The 17,419-nt window shown below is 42.8% G+C and overlaps 1 protein-coding gene across 2 annotated transcripts in view; it reads right to left on the minus strand.

Moving 5' to 3' along the window:
* Window positions 1-17,419, minus strand: part of pms1 (PMS1 homolog 1, mismatch repair system component) — a 56,885-nt gene that overhangs the window by 30,542 nt on the left and 8,924 nt on the right. For both annotated transcript variants that reach the window (XM_045704497.2, XM_014164266.3), the window contains exons 6-9: window positions 12,832-12,942; window positions 3,681-3,803; window positions 2,749-2,895; window positions 1,407-2,221 (exon numbers count right to left, since the gene is read on the minus strand). In XM_045704497.2, coding sequence (XP_045560453.1) covers window positions 1,407-2,221; window positions 2,749-2,895; window positions 3,681-3,803; window positions 12,832-12,942 — 1,196 coding nt within the window. The remainder of the gene's footprint in view (window positions 1-1,406; window positions 2,222-2,748; window positions 2,896-3,680; window positions 3,804-12,831; window positions 12,943-17,419) is intronic.

Genomic DNA, 17,419 nt, shown 5'->3' on the forward strand with positions numbered 1-17,419 from the left:
TTTCACTGTTTGTGAATAAAATGGTTGATATATTTCCTTTAACATCCTGTGTTGTATGCTTATTCTTCAACCATTGGTTATGCTCTTGGCTATTTTGAGAACTTAAGGAGCATCAGCTTATAAAGTATTTATAAAGCATAAATAGCCCACATTTGAGGCCAAGCAAAAATACTTAGCTAATGATTAGTAAATGGTTTATAAAGGAACCATATTAAACAGCGTATGAATGGAGTAATGATTGGTAAATGAATAAACTATTTAACTAATCCATTATAAATGCTTTATTACGTGGTGTTATTATAAAGTGCTAACAAAATTATCCATTATATTTTCTAAAACTATATTCATACCCCAAACATTAGGAACACCTTATTTTGCCCTCAGAAGAGCCTCAATTCGTCAGGGCATGGACTCTACAAGGTGCTGAAATGTCCCACAGGGATGCTGGCCCATGTTGACTTCAATGCTTCCCACAGTTGTGTCAAGTTGGCTGGATGCCCTTTGGGTGGTGGACCATTCTTGATACACAAGGGAAACTGTTGAGCGTGAGAAACCCAGCAGTGTTGCAGTTCTTGACAAACCGGTGTGCTGGCACCTACTACCATACCCTGTTCAAAAGGCACTTAAATATGTTGTCTTGCCCATTCACCCTCTGAATGGCACACATACACAACAATCCACGTCTCAATTCTCTAAAGGCTTAAAAGTAATTCTTTAACCTGTCTCTCCTCCCCTTCATCTAAACGGGTTGAAATGGATTTAACAAGTGACATCAATAAGGAATCAAAGCTTTCACCTGGTCAGTCTGTCATGGAAAGAGCAGTGTTCTTAATGTTTTGTATACACAGTGTATATCATCCGTTTCGTTCGCCTACATATTATTTGTCGAAAACGCAACAAATCGAAATACTAGAACATATTCATAAATCAAGATATTTTTGATGCATCTGAAATGTGGCCCATCTTTTGCACTTGCTGATTAAGATCTTTCTGACAACGTCTTCAACTAGGAACAAGCCGCACCAGACGGGCGAGACAGAGGAGAGGGTTAGTGCGTGTCCACATACAGAATATTAAGTTAAAGAGTCTGACTAGCAAAATACTTTTGAGTGCCTAAGATGCATGGCATACTTTGGAAAAAGGGGAGATATTTCATCATGCAGAATACCTGTTTTACAGTGGAAAATATTGACCATGTAACCTAGTAATCAGATTCAGTTGTCTGGAAAATATAAACATAGCTCATCTCAACAATTCTCTGTCTGGGTAGCAACATGAATATGCCAAGCAAAATTTCCTGGGCCATATTTTACACATGCAAGTGACAGGTCAACCTTTCTTTTTTTTGCCTTGCTAATAATAACAAATGGAAACAACTGCTTCGAAAGTGAAGTCTGGAAACCCACTTCTTTCGGTCCTCCTCCCCCAGGTTTTTCCATTTCTCCTGCACGGCAGTGGAGATGTCCTGGAGTGTGGCTGTGGGCTTCTCCTGGAGAACCGATGCCCGGGTCTCCCTCTCAAACAGGGCGGCAGGGGACAGGGGGGTCTTCATGGCACGGTTATTGATCAAGTCGTAGGCCGTCAGCGCCGCCCGTTTCTCCGTTATAGCGTTGGACACCTTTTTGCCAGGGCTGCTCTGACCCTTGGCCTTGACCTGGCCAAGGTCACTGCTCCATCCAGTGGCCAGGTGGACCTTGACGGGCTGCAATGGCTCGCCTGTGGAAGGGTCCGTCAGAGCCGTTCCTCGGCTCCAACTCACTGCTGATAACTGCTCGACGTCTTTGCCTTTGTCTTGACATTGGTCGTGGTTGTCGAGCCTCTCCAGGCCTTTGGCCGTGCCTGGATTTGTTGTCCCGGTGCCGGTCGAAGCCATGTAATCTTCCAATTGTGGAAATGCCAGATCAAAGTCCCCTGGATTTAGGTTGACTATCCAGTCTTCAGAGGAAGAGGAGGAGCTAGTGTTTTCTGTCTGGTCACCAGCCACTACCCTGGATGGAGGGCCATCACTGCAGTCAGATGGAGCTTTGGCCACTCTGACATTGTGCTCCGCAAGACTGTCCTCTAAGTCAGCGTTTCCCCTACAGTGGCCCAGTGATGGGCCAGCATGCAGGCCGCTGCCTCCATCATATTCTCCAGTGACTGGTGGAGCCTCAGCGGCAGACCCCAACCCAGGGCCATAGAAGGAAACCAACAGCGTCTCCACTGCAGCCAGCACAGCCACCTGAGAGTCAAAGTCTCAGTGAGAAATAACACCACACACACTAATACCCATGCTGTTCACTTTTCCCTTTCTGTTTTACAGGAAATGGCTGTGCAACCAGGTAACTGTTAATTTAATTTCTGTGGTTAATTACAGCACTGGTCAGCTGCTCTTATTTCAAATGGTGGTGGGTGCAGAACTGATTGTCAACTTACTATTTACTGTCAGCACTTTCTATTTTTATAAAAGAAAATCAAATCAAGTTGTTTTGAGGAGTTACATTTAAGAGACCGTAACGTTTACTAGCCAAAGCAAGTACATGGATTCCTTGCTGTACCGTAGAGGCTACACGTAAGGAAATCGTGAATTTGCCAAATGGAATTTGCTTGCATTGCATATTCGCAGTTGAATCAGTCTGAAAGCCAAAATGTCTAAATTGACTGGTAACTGGTTCTGCAGCTACCCCCCCATCATATTCTGTTTCCCCTTAGTTCTGTAATCTTTCAACCTGTCTGCAAGGAAATGGATAAAAGAATAGAAAACGGCACCTTGTTCTGGAGCAGAATCTGGGTCTTGTCGGGTGTCAGGTTGACGTCTACAGTGGATGCGGGAACAGTGATATTGAGCATCATAGTGGGATAACGATTGAGGGCAGAGTCTGCCGGGTACTGAGCCAGGAAGTGCTGCCGGACCACCTGATGGTCAAGCAGAGAAAAGGTATATGAACTGCAATGATACTATGAGCAATGCTTCACTTTGTTATGTAAACGCTACAACACTGTCAAAGTGACAGTATCAAATGACAGAGAGCTACATCGGGGATAATAGACAGGCCTATATGTTGACAAAGTGATACTTTAGAGGACCGTAATGGAAATAAGCTTTTGGATTTTATTCTGTATGCACGGACCCTTCCACTTCAGCTAGAGCGACTTTATTTTTTATTTTTTTTTAAATCTTCGGTTAAATAAAAATACTACTGGGTGTGCTTCTAGTGCCTGAATTGATGTGATAAAGATAAATAGAATGATAGGTTTATAACACTAAATATGAACCACTGTTTTTAAAATTTTTATTATCCTTGAAACTACTACTACTACTACTACTACTACTACTACTACTACTACTACTTTGATGGTTGTAGCCATCAATTGTTCAATTAACAAATCACCCATATTAGAACAATTATTTATTTTCAAACTTCACATTTCTCAGTTTAGGGTACTTATCATAATGAACTAAAATCAGCAAAATGCCACCAATAAGTGATCGGTATGATCAATAATGTTTTGTTTATCGTCCCAGCTCTAGTGAATACGCACTGTACAATTACAGGAAGACCACACATATTTTGTCCAAGCAACTTCAAAAGCTCTTGTTTATAGAACACCTCTATCCCATTGGCTGCCGATTTTCTTTACCTAAACCAAACAAACAAACATATGTACATTTCATTAACACAAAAAAAAAATGTTTTTACCTTCAGGATATCCTTCTGGTGGACAGGTCGATCATTCACAAAGATAAATGTTTTATCGGGGTTACTGGAGCTTGCTAAAGAGCAATCCATACCAGGTCTGGGAAAGAATCCATCAATTACGATCTGTTAAAAGAAATAAAATCAACGTAACAACTGGGGAACAATTTATCAGTGCAAAACATTTTTTACAGTTATAGTTTGATCTCACTTCATACCAAGTGGCACCTGCCTATTAACATGCATATTACACAGGCAGGTAGAATGTAATACAGGGGTTCCCTTTTGTGATAGCAAATTCATCAGGGACCCCCCTCATAATCAGAACAACTCCCGTGCGATAAAAATGTATTACAGGGAGTTAGGGCTCGGCGATATGGCCTAAAAATAATATCTCGATTTTTTCCCTACTTATGGGCGATTCACATCGATTTTTAAAACCTCTCTAAATAAGCTTTGTCGCACAATTACAATGCCTTCAGGAAGAATTCATACCCCTTGACTTAATCCACATTTTGTTGCATTACAGCCTGAATTCAAAATTGATTAAATTGATTTTGTTTCTCACCCATCTACAAACAATACCCCATAATGACAAAGTGAAAACTTGTTTTACAAATGTTTTCACATGTATTGAAAATAAAATACAGAAATATCTAATTTACATTCTATAAAGTATTCACACCCGAGTCAATACTTTGTAGAAGCACCTTTGGCAGCGATTACAGCTGTTTAAAAGTCACCATTGGCCTCATCCCTGAGCTGTTTCCTTCGTCTCCGGCAACTGAGTAGTTACTGGGTATATTGATACACCATCCAAAGAGTAATTCATAATGTCACTATGCTCAAATGGATATTCGATATCTGCTTTATTTATTTTTTACCCATCTACCAATAGGTGCCCTTCTTTGCAAGGCATTGAAAACCCTCCCTGGTCTTTGTGGTTGAATCTGTGTTTGAAATTCCTGGCTCACCTGAGGGACCTTACAAATAACCAAATTCTATTTGTCACATACTCCGAATACAACAGGTGTAGATCTTACCGTGAAATGCTTACTTAGAAGCCCTCAATCAACAATGCAGTTCAAGAAAGAGTTTAGTTTATTTAGTAAATATTTTCTTAAGTAAAAATCGTAAAAGAAAAAGTAACACATTAACAATAACGAGGCTATATACAGGTGGTACCGGTACCGAGTCAATGTGCAGGGGTACAGGTTAGTAGACTTATTGTGTACATGTAGGTAGGGGTAAAGTGACTATTCATAGATAATAAACAGCAAGTAGCAGCAGTGTAAAAAACATATGGGGGATGCGTGTCAATGTAAATAGTCCGGGTGTCCATTTGATTAATTGTTCAGCAGTCTTATGGCTTGGGGGTAGAAGCTGTTAAGGAGCCTTTTGGTCCTAGACTTGGCGCTCCGGTATCGCTTGCCATGCGGTAGCAGAGAGAACAGTCTATGACTTGGGTGACTGGAGTCTCTGACAATTTTATGGGCTTTCCTCTGACACTGCCTATTATATAGGTCCTGGATGGCAGGAAGCTTGGCCCCAGTGATGTACTGGGCCGTACACACTACCCTCTGTAGCGCCTTACGGTCAGATGCCAAGCTGTTGCCATAGCAGGCAGTGATGCAACCGGTCAGGATGCTCTCGATGGTGCAGCTGTAGAACCTTTTGAGGATCTGAGGACCCATGCCAAATCTTTTAAGTCTCCTGTGGGGGAAAAGGTGTTGTCGTGCCCTCTTCACGACTGTCTTGGTGTGTTTGGACCATGTTAGTTTGTTGGTGATGTGGACGCCAATTAACTTGAAACTGCTCCACTACAGCCATGTGGATGTGAATGGGGGCATGTTCGGCCCTCCTTTTCCTGTAGCCCATGATCATCTCCTTTGTCGTGCTCACGTTGAGGGAGAGGTTATTGTCCTGGCACCACACTGCCAGGTCTCGAACCTCCTCCCTATAGGCTGTCTCATTGTTGTCGGTGATCGGGCCTACCCCTGTTATGTCGTCAGCAAACTTAATGATGGTGTTGGTGTCAGACTTGGCCACGCAGTCGTGGGTGAACAGAGAATACAGGAGGAGACTAAGCACACACCCCTGAGGGGTCCCAGTGTTGAGGATCAGTGTGGCAGATGTGTTGTTGCATACCCTTACCAACTTGGGGCAGCCCGTCAAAAATTCCAGAATCCAGTTGCAAAGGGATGTTTTTAGTCCCAGAGTTCTTAGCTTAGTGATGAGCTTTGTGGGCACTATGGTGTTGAACGCTGAGCTGTAGTCAATGAACAGCATTCTCAAATATGTGTTCCTTTTGTCCAGGTGGGAAAGGTTAGTGTGGTGTGTGATTGCGTCACCTGTGGATCTGTTGGTGCGGTATGCGTATTGGAGTGGTCTAGGTTTTCCGGCACGATGGTGTTGATGTGAGCCATGACCAGCCTTTCAAAGCACTTTGTGGCTACCGACGTGAGTGCTATGGTGCGGTAATCATTTAGGCAGTTTACCTTCACTTTCTTGGGCACAGGGACTACAGTGGTCTGTTTGAAACATGTAGGTATTACAGACTCGGTCAGGAAGAGGTTGAAAATGTCAGTGAAGACACTTGCCAGTTGGTCCTCGCATGCTTTGAGTACACGTCCTGGTAACCCGTCTGGCCCCACGGCTTTGTGAATGTTGAGCTGTTTAAAGGTCTTGCTCACATCGGCTATGTAAAGCGTGATCACACAGTCGTCCGGAACAGCTGGTGCTCTCATCCATGCTTCAGTGTTGCTTGCCTCGAAGCAAGCATAAATGGCATTTAGCTCGTCTGGTAGGCTCGCGTCATTGGGCAGCTCACGGCTGGGTTTCTCCTTGTAGTCGGTAATATTTTTCAAGCCCTGCCACATCCGACGAGCATCAGAGCCAGTGTAGCAGGATTCAATCTTAGTCTTTTATTGACGCTTTGCCTGTATGATGGTTCATCAGAAGGCATAGCAGGAGTTCTTATAAGCGTCCAGATTAGTGTCCCGCTCCTTGAAAGCGGCAGCTCTAGCCTTTAGCTCGGTGCGGATGTTGCCTGTAATCCATGGCTACTGGTTGGGAAATGTATGTATGGTCACAACATCGTCGATGCACTTATTGATGAAGCCAGTAACTGAGGTGGTATACTCCTCAATGCCATTGGATGAATCCTGGAACATATTCCAGTCTGTGCTAGCAAAACAGTCCTGTAGTGTAGCATCCGCGTCATCTGACCAATTCCATACTAAGCGAGTGACTGGTACTTCCTGCTTTAGTTTTTGCTTGTAAGCAGGATAGAATTATGGTTGGATTTGCCAAATGGAGGGTGACGGTCCATATGACCGATTATGTTGAACCAAACCTCAAATGCAAATAGCAAGTTGAAACTGATTGTATTCAGAGAGAAGTTACATTTCTTTGCATTGTTATTGTGGGGGAGGGGCTTGGTGTCTGTGTGCGAGTGGGAACATGCACAGTACAGAAGGAATGAAGGAGACGAGACCAAAAAGACAAACACTCAAAAACAGAAGTAGGGGGAAAAAATGACTTGATTCTTGCGATACAGGCATTTGGAACATTAATTCAAAGTTGTTTTAACACAATCTAATTAATTCAATATAATCGCCCAGCCCTACAAGGAGTTTTACTATAACATCTGCAGTGCACGGCTGGACAAACCAAGTCTCGCCCCCTGGGTTAATAACACTTACAAAGGCTAGCCTCTTAGCATCTCAAAGAAAATGTTGCATTTTTCAAGCTAATATCCTGCAATTCTACACATTTTGCCATGAGACAGAAAGAAAACATTGCTGTTTTAAAGCTTATATTACAGTGCATTTATAGTACCGAGTTGAAAAATGTATAATTTGTGGAGTACTGTGGATACCAATATCTCTGAGCCTCCCAGGCCCATGTTGGCCAGTGATATGAACATAAATCGTAGATGAGTACATGAGTACATTGTATTACACAGTTTAAACATATTCCATGGATCCCTTGGGCAAAAGTAATTTAAATCTCTGTTAGAAAAACAAATTAAATGAGTACTACCATCATCATCATGATGTACACATTAACTACAGCAGCTATGTAACCAAAAATGGTTTTTGCATAATTTGTAACAATATGTACCGATACTGTACTTACAATGCATCTGTAATTTAAATACCATGTAAAAATAAGGTAAAATAACAGGGATTTGGGTACAGTTCACCCAAATTAAAAACATACTTATTTGTTTCCTTCTATGGACAAGGAGAGACAGTAGTCTATGCTTTTTTTGTTTACCTAGGCCAGTGCGTTTTGGTTTTTGCCCTAGCACTATACAGCTGATTCAAATAACCAAAGCTTGTTGATGAGTTGATTACTTGAATCAGCAGTGTAGTGATAAGGGCAAAAAAGAATACCGCTTACATTAGTGTTTTCTAACCAAAAACCAGTTACCCAACATTAGAATGTTTTACATTTTACGCCAAAATCTTAAAAATAACTTCAAACCAAGTCTTTGAACAATCTAGTCTCAGGTACTTTGAGATTTAAAAAAGTACACTATCAAATCGATTCATGCCGGATCCTTAACGATTTCACATCTTTAAAGGGATAGTTCAGCCAAATTACATATTGGTTTTCTATGTCTATGAACATGACAGCAATTCATGCTTTGGTTTAGTTTCCCTGGTATGGTTTCCATATGCTAACTTTTTGGCATTTGTGGCAGAAATCCCATTCAAGTCATGGGACTGATATTAACACTTTTCTCACATGTTCAAATCATCTATAAGTGACTTTATTGAGCTTCACAATCAATTTTAGATCATTTCAGATGATTTGGATATAATGCATGAAAAATGCCCATATCGGTCCCATGACTTGAATGGGATTTTTGCCACAAATGCTAAAACATTAGAAAGAGGAAACAGTGCTAAGGGAAACTAAACAAAAGCATGGATTGCTGCCATACCTGGTCCATAGACTGCTTACAGGGTAAGGAAACCAAAGTAATTTTGTAATATGGGTGAAATATCCCTTTAAGGATTCACGTTTTTTTTCTTTTTTCAACAGAAACATCACACGTGTTCACACTTGAAAACTGTTTGGACAACCAATGACATCAAACTGCTGTTTCCAAGCTTCTTAATTCTAGGAAACAGTTTCTGTTGGCGGCATGTGATAGACAAAAGTGTTGGTGAAAATAGAACCAGCTCCAAATTACTCAAATTATCCACTGTGAACTGCATATCTCAGGCAAACAATTCTAAATTAACAAGCTCCGCAGTTGACAAGCATTAGGGCCATATAATTGGAGTTTTAACAACAGCCATGTACATTACATATACTTTTCCATTAAAATATTTGTCAATTACTGTGATGCAGGTGATCCTGCCCACTGACTACCTGGCCATGAATGAGCTCGATTATTTGAGGCTGAGTCATGTAGAGGTAATCTGGGCCTCATTGGCAGCAGTGTTCACTGCCACAGGACACCGCTCTCGTAATTACAAAAGTAGTACAGCAAAAAAAATAAAAAATGACCCAGGTTCCCCGCAAATACTCGTTGACACACTTACAGCTAAGCCTCTTGAAAAAACAAACAAAGAAAAACTCTTGATGCGTCCACTCAATCAAGGAGTGACCACGAGTATATTTTTATACAAAATATGTCAAACAATGTCTTGCCAAAGATGAAATACTTAAATATAGTAGGCACCAAAGTTAAGGGAAAATAACTAAATAAACCAAGTGAGAACTGTCTGAGATATGAAATCTGCAAGACAACCTTCCTAAATCTGAAAAACAGAGGTCCTAGGATTGACACAGGCCAGGGTCCTAAGATTGACTCAAACTTTTCTCAGGTGACCTGAGCAGCAGGCCTGGCTGTGTTCCCCAGTCTGTCTGCACGTGTCACACCCATGAGCGCGGAACTGGAACACATCTTGGCTTGGTGTCCTACCCGATGAGTGATCATCTCTCCCTGGCTAATGACTGATTACTCAAGCAGACCTCTCACCGCATAAATTAAAAGGGTGAGTCTATAGGACATTCTAAGAATGTTGAGAGAGAGAAAAAAAATTAAAATTGGTAGACAAAAACATTTCCTTATCTGGATAATGAGTTTCATGAGCCAGACCTAAGGCTAATGTTATTGCAAAGCTATCAATGTAGCTGGGCTATATGTAATGTGGTACCACAAAACAAAAGAACACACTATCCTCACACATGGAAGATGTAGTTCCAGGGACACATTGTTTTGGTTTCAGATCGGCACACTGCTCATTTTAATGAGCAGTGCAAAACTTCTCATAACTTAACACATAGTAAATGAAAAGCCAGTTCATTGATGCAACGCTGTTTGAGGATTTGCACGTTACACTACCGTTCAAAAGTTTGTTGTCACTTAGAAATGTCATTGTTTTTGAAAGAAAAGCACATTTTCTATCCATTAAAATAACATCAAATTGATCAGAAATACAGTGTAGACATTGTTAATGTTGTAAATGACTATTGTAGCTGGAAACGGCTGATCTGTAATGGAATATCTACATAGGCGTACAGAGGCCCATTATCAGCAACCATCACTCCCGTGTTCCAATGGCACGTTATGTTAGCTAATGCAAATTTAGCATTGTAAAAAGGCAATTTGATCATTAGAAAACCCTTTTGTAATTATGTTAGCACAGCTGAAAAATGTCCTGATTAAAAGAAGTCCTCAACTGTCAGCTTCATTAAATAGTACCCGCAAAACACCAGTCTCAACATCAACAGTGAAGAGGCGACTCCAGCATGCTGGCCTTCTAGGCAGAGTTCCTCTGTCCAGTGTCTGTGTTCTTTTGCCTATCTTCATCTTTTCTTTTTATTGGCCAGTCTGAGATATGGCTTTTTCTTTGCAACTCTGCCTAGAAGGTCAGCATCCCAGAGTCGCCTCTTCACTGTTTATGTTGAGACTGGTGTTTTGCGGGTACTATTTAATGAAGCTGCCAGTTGAGGACTTGTGAGGCGTCTGTTTCTCTAACTAGACACTCTAATGTACTTGTTCTCTTGCTCAGTTGTGCACAGGGGCCTCCCACTCCCCTTTCTATTCTGGTTAGAGCCAGTTTGCACTGTTCTGTGAAGGGAGTAGTACACAGCGTTGTACCAGATCTTCAGTTTCTTGGCAATTTCTCGCATGGAATAGCCTTCATTTCTCAGAACAAGAATAGACTGATGAGTTTCAGAAGAAAGGTCTTTGTTTCTTACCATTTTGAGCCTGTAATTGAACCCACAAATGCTGATGCTTGAGATACTCAACTAGTCTGAAGAAGGCCAGTGTTATTGCTTCTTTAAAATCAGCACAACAGTTTTCAGCTGTGCTAACATAATTGCAAAAGCGTTTTCTAATGATCAATTAGCCTTTTAAAATGCTAAACTTGGATTAGCTAACATAACGTGCCATTGGAACACAGGAGTGATGGTTGCTGATAATGGGCCTCTGTACGCCTATGTAGATATTCCATAAAAAAAATTAAAAAAAGTAAAAAAAATCTGCCATTTCCAGCTGATCAATTTGATGTTATTTTAATGGACACATTTTTTTTTCTTCTTTCAAAAACAAGGACATTTCTAAGTGAACCCACACTTTTGAACTTTAGTGTACATGTGGTTTCCTCTTGTTCTGCTCATGATCTAATTAGGTCAAGTTATGGTAGCACCAATGGTACCTTAGCACCAAAGGGCATGGTTGTGTGTTGTCACGTTGCCAAAATGAGCATCACATTTTGTTCCACAAGAGGCATGGCCCCTACAATCAACTTCCCAGAATTGCGTGTGGAATCTTTGAACTGGATTCCGTGATCGCTAAGCTTTGGCGAATGAAGGGGGAGCCAATAAGCGTTCTTTCATTGCTACCGGGAGGACAAAGGCCAATGGTCCTTCTCATAACTAGGACCCAGAGTCCTGCTGAAAAATAACAAAGCAAACAAGGGAAAGGGACTTGTGCTCCGTATCTGTCAGGCCACATTAGCCGAGAGATGCACGGCAGGTAGCAGCCACACAACACCTACCATGACCAAGCAGAAACTTAACGCTCCACAGCCAACTCAATTACCAGCAACAAAGCAAATCTCACACAAGGAGAAAAGGGCATAGACGTAGCTGCCGAACAGCCAACCAACATCATATACTGGCTTGAAATCAGGAGTTCTTGGTGCAGTCATTTACCAAGCTTGCTGTCTAGTATTTCTCTTAGGTTTCTCACTTGCAGTCAGTCACACACACGGTGGACCTGTCCGTTCTGCAGCTGAACCACCACCGTCCAGAACAAGGTCCATGCACTGTGGAACACACCCAGGATATGGAGAGAGGGTCTCTGGGAAACATGGTGTTGGCCAAGCCTGGAGGGCAGTGGGAGGACGAGTGGCCGGGTGCCAGTGCAGCCGTGTCATGTCTCTCTCTGACACTGGGCCATCCACATGCACCACGGGGGTCACACAATCTCTTCTAATTTAATTCAGTGCCACATGTGTCACAAGGGTTCGAATGGCTTTTTCTTGTAAAGACAGTTATGGTGTATCGTTTCATGATTGCGCCTTCCATTTGCATGACACGTCATTCGAGTCAAATGGTGCTCCGATTCTTTACATGTTCTCTTTTTCTATTTTGGAGGCAAGGCACTTACTGTAAAAAAATATATATACAAATGTTTTTTAAAGTGACTGATGTGTACTTTTGGGAGATACAGAAGTCAATAAAATAGTAACTGGTGTCATTGAGCACTGCAGGAGGAGACAGTACTGCAAAACCAGCAATGTTTAAGTCAAGCTCTGTGTGGACACCTCCAAGAACAGCCACCTGCTCACATATTTCAGGACTGAGGTATAACATTAAAGCCCTTGACTGTGGCTAATGTGTAGCCCTGCTTGATCCAATTCCATGTGGTGTATGAGACTACATTATAATAGCCACTCGAAAGAGTGTTCAATCAAAACAGATGGGAAGTTTCTGGGGTAAGGGCAACAACGTTGGTCCTAAGCGGTGTAGTAGAACTCATATCCAATTTCTGTTTTTCACTTATTTAGCATAGTTAAATTGCATTATTGCAGTACGACAGAAGCGTTTTATCTATGATTACTGGTTTGGTTGGACCAGTCCCATGACAGAGTGATGCTGGTGTGAGTGTTTGACTGACCTCTGGTTGTTGATGGTGGACGGGGAGCAGGTGGGCCACAGCGTTGGGCCCCAGTGTAGCCATGAGAGCCATCCTGTGATCGGACACCTTGGCCTTCTGCCACACCACCACCTGCAACAACACGTAGCAGCTTATTTTCAGTCCGCCTAAAAAAAGACCACCTGCCGGATCTCGAAATCAAGAGAGTAGACGCTGACCACCAATCAAAGCCTCGCCTGTAGCACTTCCCTTACCTGTGTGGCGGCACAAGAGGGGGTAAGAGAGAGGTTTACTGTGTCAACTGTTCTAGAAAGACCTGAACCAAACCAGGGGGTTTGGGGAAGGCTAGAGAACAAGTTAGTGAACACTGGTGCATATGTCAGGTCACATACTGTGAGAGCAGTTGTACTGAATCAGCGAGTCTGTGCTAGCACCTTGGAGCTTGTAAAACGGACACTAGTTCACATTCTCAAATCAGCATGTTGTCTGAGCATATTATTCAACCCAATGGATCAATGTGCACTGCATAATGAAAGTTGACCACAGTGGCCACAAGGTTACACAATCTTCCTCATCACTGTGCAACCTCCACCGAGGCATGGATTCCTCCGATTTTCCTTCGTGTCAGATGTATGAGAGGAAAGTAGTCCAGGAGAAAAAGCACACACATTCACACCCACGGGTGGCCCTGTCATTGGTGTCCACAAGCGAGTACATCTCCAGGGTGTTGATTTCTGTAAGCATGCTGCCCGCAGCAGCACACGTCTATGCAATGAAATATGCAATTTAGTGACTGTAAACGGATCACTCCCGTAAAAAGCACTTGGAGAAGCCATGAAACCCAACACAGGCTGAAGTGCAAAGTTCGGGATACGGGATATGTCTCCCAAGTGCTAATGCCATGAAATGGGGGCACGCTCCTCCCTTGATGATCTCCGAGTGATTTCAAATGAAAAGTATACGGCGGTCGAGTAACTCCTCTGACTCCCTCCCCTAATATTTTATTCCAAGTGGCCACTGACTGAAACTGAATCTCAAATCAAATTGTATTGGCGGCGTACACTATTTGCAGATGTTCAGTGAAATGCTTTTGTATCAAGCTCCAACAGTGCAGTAATACCTAACAAAACAAAAACACACACAAACCCCAAAAGAATGAGCAATGTCAGAGTCTGAAATATAAATATATACACACACCGAGGAAAAAAAAAAAAAAAAAACATGCAACAATTTAAAAGATTTTACTGAGTTACAGTTCATACAAAGGAAATCAGTCAATTGAAATAAGTTCATTAGGCCCTAATTTATGGATTTTACATACAGATACGCATCTTTTGGTCACAAATACCTTAAAAAAAAGTAGAGGCGTGGATCAGAAAACCAGTCAGTATCTGGTGTGACCACCATTTGCCACATGCAGCGAGACATATCCTTCGCATAGTGCATCAGGCTGTTGATTGTGGCCTGTGGAATGTTGTCCCACTCCTCTTCAAGTTGCTGGACATTGGCGGGAACTGGAACACGCGGTCTTACATGTCGATCCAGAGCATCCCAAACATGCTCATTGCGTCACACCTGGAGAGTATGTAGACCACTATTGTTTTCACTATATATTTTACCTCTTGGGTATGTCATTCGAAAACATAATGTTAAATTTCACTGCTATGCGGACGACACACAGCTGTACATTTCAATGAAACATGGTGAAGCCCCAAAATTGCCCTCGCTAGAAGCCTGTGTTTCAGACATAAAGAAGTGGATGGCTGCAAACTTTCTACTTTTAAACTCGGACAAAACAGAGATGCTTGTTCCAGGTCCCAAGAAACAAAGAGATCTTCTGTTGAATCTGACAATTAATCTGGATGGTTGTACAGTCGTCTCAAATAAAACTGTGAAGGACCTCGGCGTTACTCTGGACCCTGATCTCTCTTTTGAAGAACATATCAAGACTGTTTCAAGGACAGCTTTTTTCCATCTACGTAACATTGCAAAAGTCTGAAACTTTCTGTCCAAAAATGACGCAGAAAAATTTATCCATGCTTTTGTTACTTCTAGGCTGGACTACTGCAATGCTCTACTTTCCGGCTACCCGGATAAAGCACTAAATAAACTTCAGTTAGTGCTAAATACGGCCGCTAGAATCCTGACTAGAACCAAAAAATTGGATCATATTACTCCAGTGCTAGCCTCCCTACACTGGCTTCCTGTTAAGGCAAGGGCTGATTTCAAGGTTGTACTGCTAACCTACAAAGCATTACATGGGCGTGCTCCTACCTATCTTTCCGATTTGGTCCTGCCGTACATACCTACACGTACGCTACGGTCACAAGACGCAGGCCTCCTAATTGTCCCTAGAATTTCTAAGCAAACGGCTGGAGGTAGGGCTTTCTCCTATAGAGCTCCATTTTTATGGAATGGTCTGCCTACCCATGTGAGAGACGCAGACTCAGTCTCAACCTTTAAGTCTTTACTGAAGACTTATCTCTTCAGTAGGTCCTATGATTAAGTATAGTCTGGCCCAGGAGTGTGAAGGTGAACGGAAAGGCTGGAGCAACGAACCGCCCTTGCTGTCTCTGCCTTGCCGGTTCCCCTCTCTCCACTGGGATTCTCTGCCTCTAACCCTATTACAGGGGCTGAGTCACTGGCGTACTGGTGTTCTTCCATGCCGTCCATGGGAGGGGTGCGTCACTTGAGTGGGCTGAGTCACTGACGTGGTCTTCATGTCTGGGTTGGCGCCCCCCCCCTTGGGTTGTGCCGTGGCGGAGATCTTTGTGGGCTATACTCGGCATTGTCTTAGGACGGTAAGTTGGTGGTTGGAGACATCCCTCTAGTGGTGTGGGGGCTGTGCTTTGGCAAAGTGGGTGGGGTTATATCCTGCCTGTTTGGCCCTGTCCGGGGGTTTCATCGGATGGGGCCACAGCGTCTCCTGATCCCTCCTGTCTCAGCCTCCAGTATTTATGCTGCAGTAGTTTATGTGTCGGGGGGCTAGGGTCAGTCTGTTACATCTGGAGTATTTCTCTTGTCTTATCCGGTGTCCTGTGTGAATTTAAATATGCTCTCTCTAATTCTCTCCTTCTTTCTTTCTCTCGGAGGACCTGAGCCCTAGGACCATGCCTCAGGACTACCTGGCATGATGACTCCTTGCTGTCCCCAGTCCACCTGGCCGTGCTGCTGCTCCAGTTTCAACTGTTCTGCCTGCGGCTATGGAACCCTGACCTGTTCACCGGACGTGCTTGTTGCACCCTCGACAACTACTATGATTATTATTATTTGACCATGCTGGTCATTTATGAACATTTTAACATCTTGACCATGTTCTGTTATAATATCCACCCGGCACAGCCAGAAGAGGACTGGCCATCCCTCATAGCCTGGTTCCTCTCTAGGTTTCTTCCTAGGTTTTTGGCCTTTCTAGGGAGTTTTTCCTAGGGAGTTTTTCCTAGCCACCGTGCTTCTTTCACATGCATTGCTTGCTGTTTGGGGTTTTAGGCTGGGTTTCTGTACAGCACTTTGAGATATCAGCTGATGTACGAAGGGCTATATAAATAAATTTGATTTGACCATGGAACAACTGGGCCATTTTCAGCTTCCAGGTATTGTGTACTGATCCGTGTGACATGGGGCCATGCATTATCATGCTGAAACAGGAGGTGATGGCGACGGATGAATGTCACAACAGTGGGCTTCAGGATCTCGTCACGGTATTTCTGTGCATTTAAATTGCCATCAATAAAATGCAATTGTTTTTGTTGTCCGTAGCTTATGCCTGCCCATACCATAGCCCCACCACCACAGGGCACACTGTTCACAATGTTGACATCAGCAAACCGCTTGCCCACGACACCATAAACACGGTCTGCAGTCTGCCCGGTACAGTTGAAACCGGGATTCAGTCAGGTCAAGACCGTGGTGAAGACAATGAGCACACAGATGAGCTTTCCTGAGACGGTTTCTGCAAAAAATATTCTGTTGTGCAAACCCAGTTTCATCAGCTGTCCTGGTGACTGGTCTCAGACGGTCCCGCAGGTGAAGAAGCCGGATGTGGAGGTCCTAGTTACACGTGGTCTGCGGTTGGGAGGCCGGTTAGACGTACTGTCAAATTCTCTAAAATGACAAGCCCTCCAAGCTTATGGTAGAGAAATTAACATTCAATTCTCTGACAACACCTCTGGTGGGCATTCCTGCAGTCAGCATGCCAATTACACACTCCCTCAACTTGAAACATCTGTAGTGATCATGCTAATTTAATAATCTTCTTGATATGCCACATCTGTCAGGTCAAATCAAATTGTATTGATCACATACACGTGTTTAGCAGATGTTATTGCGGGTGTAGCGAAATGCTTGTGTTTCTAGCTCTGACAGTGCAGTAATATCTAACAAGTAATATGAAAAAATGTCACAACATATACCCAATACACACAAATCTAAGTAAAATAATTATGAATTAAGAATATATAAATATTTGGACGAGCAATGTCAGAGCGACATAGACTAGGATACAGTAAAATACAGTATATACACATATGAGATGAGTAATGCAGGATTTGTAAACATTATTAAAGTGACTAGTGTTCGATTTATTAAAGTGGCCAGTGATTTGGATTAT

The sequence above is a fragment of the Salmo salar genome, chromosome 21 (genome assembly GCF_965601325.2).
Source record: "Salmo salar chromosome 21, fSalSal1, whole genome shotgun sequence".
NCBI classification, from domain to species: domain Eukaryota; kingdom Metazoa; phylum Chordata; class Actinopteri; order Salmoniformes; family Salmonidae; genus Salmo; species Salmo salar.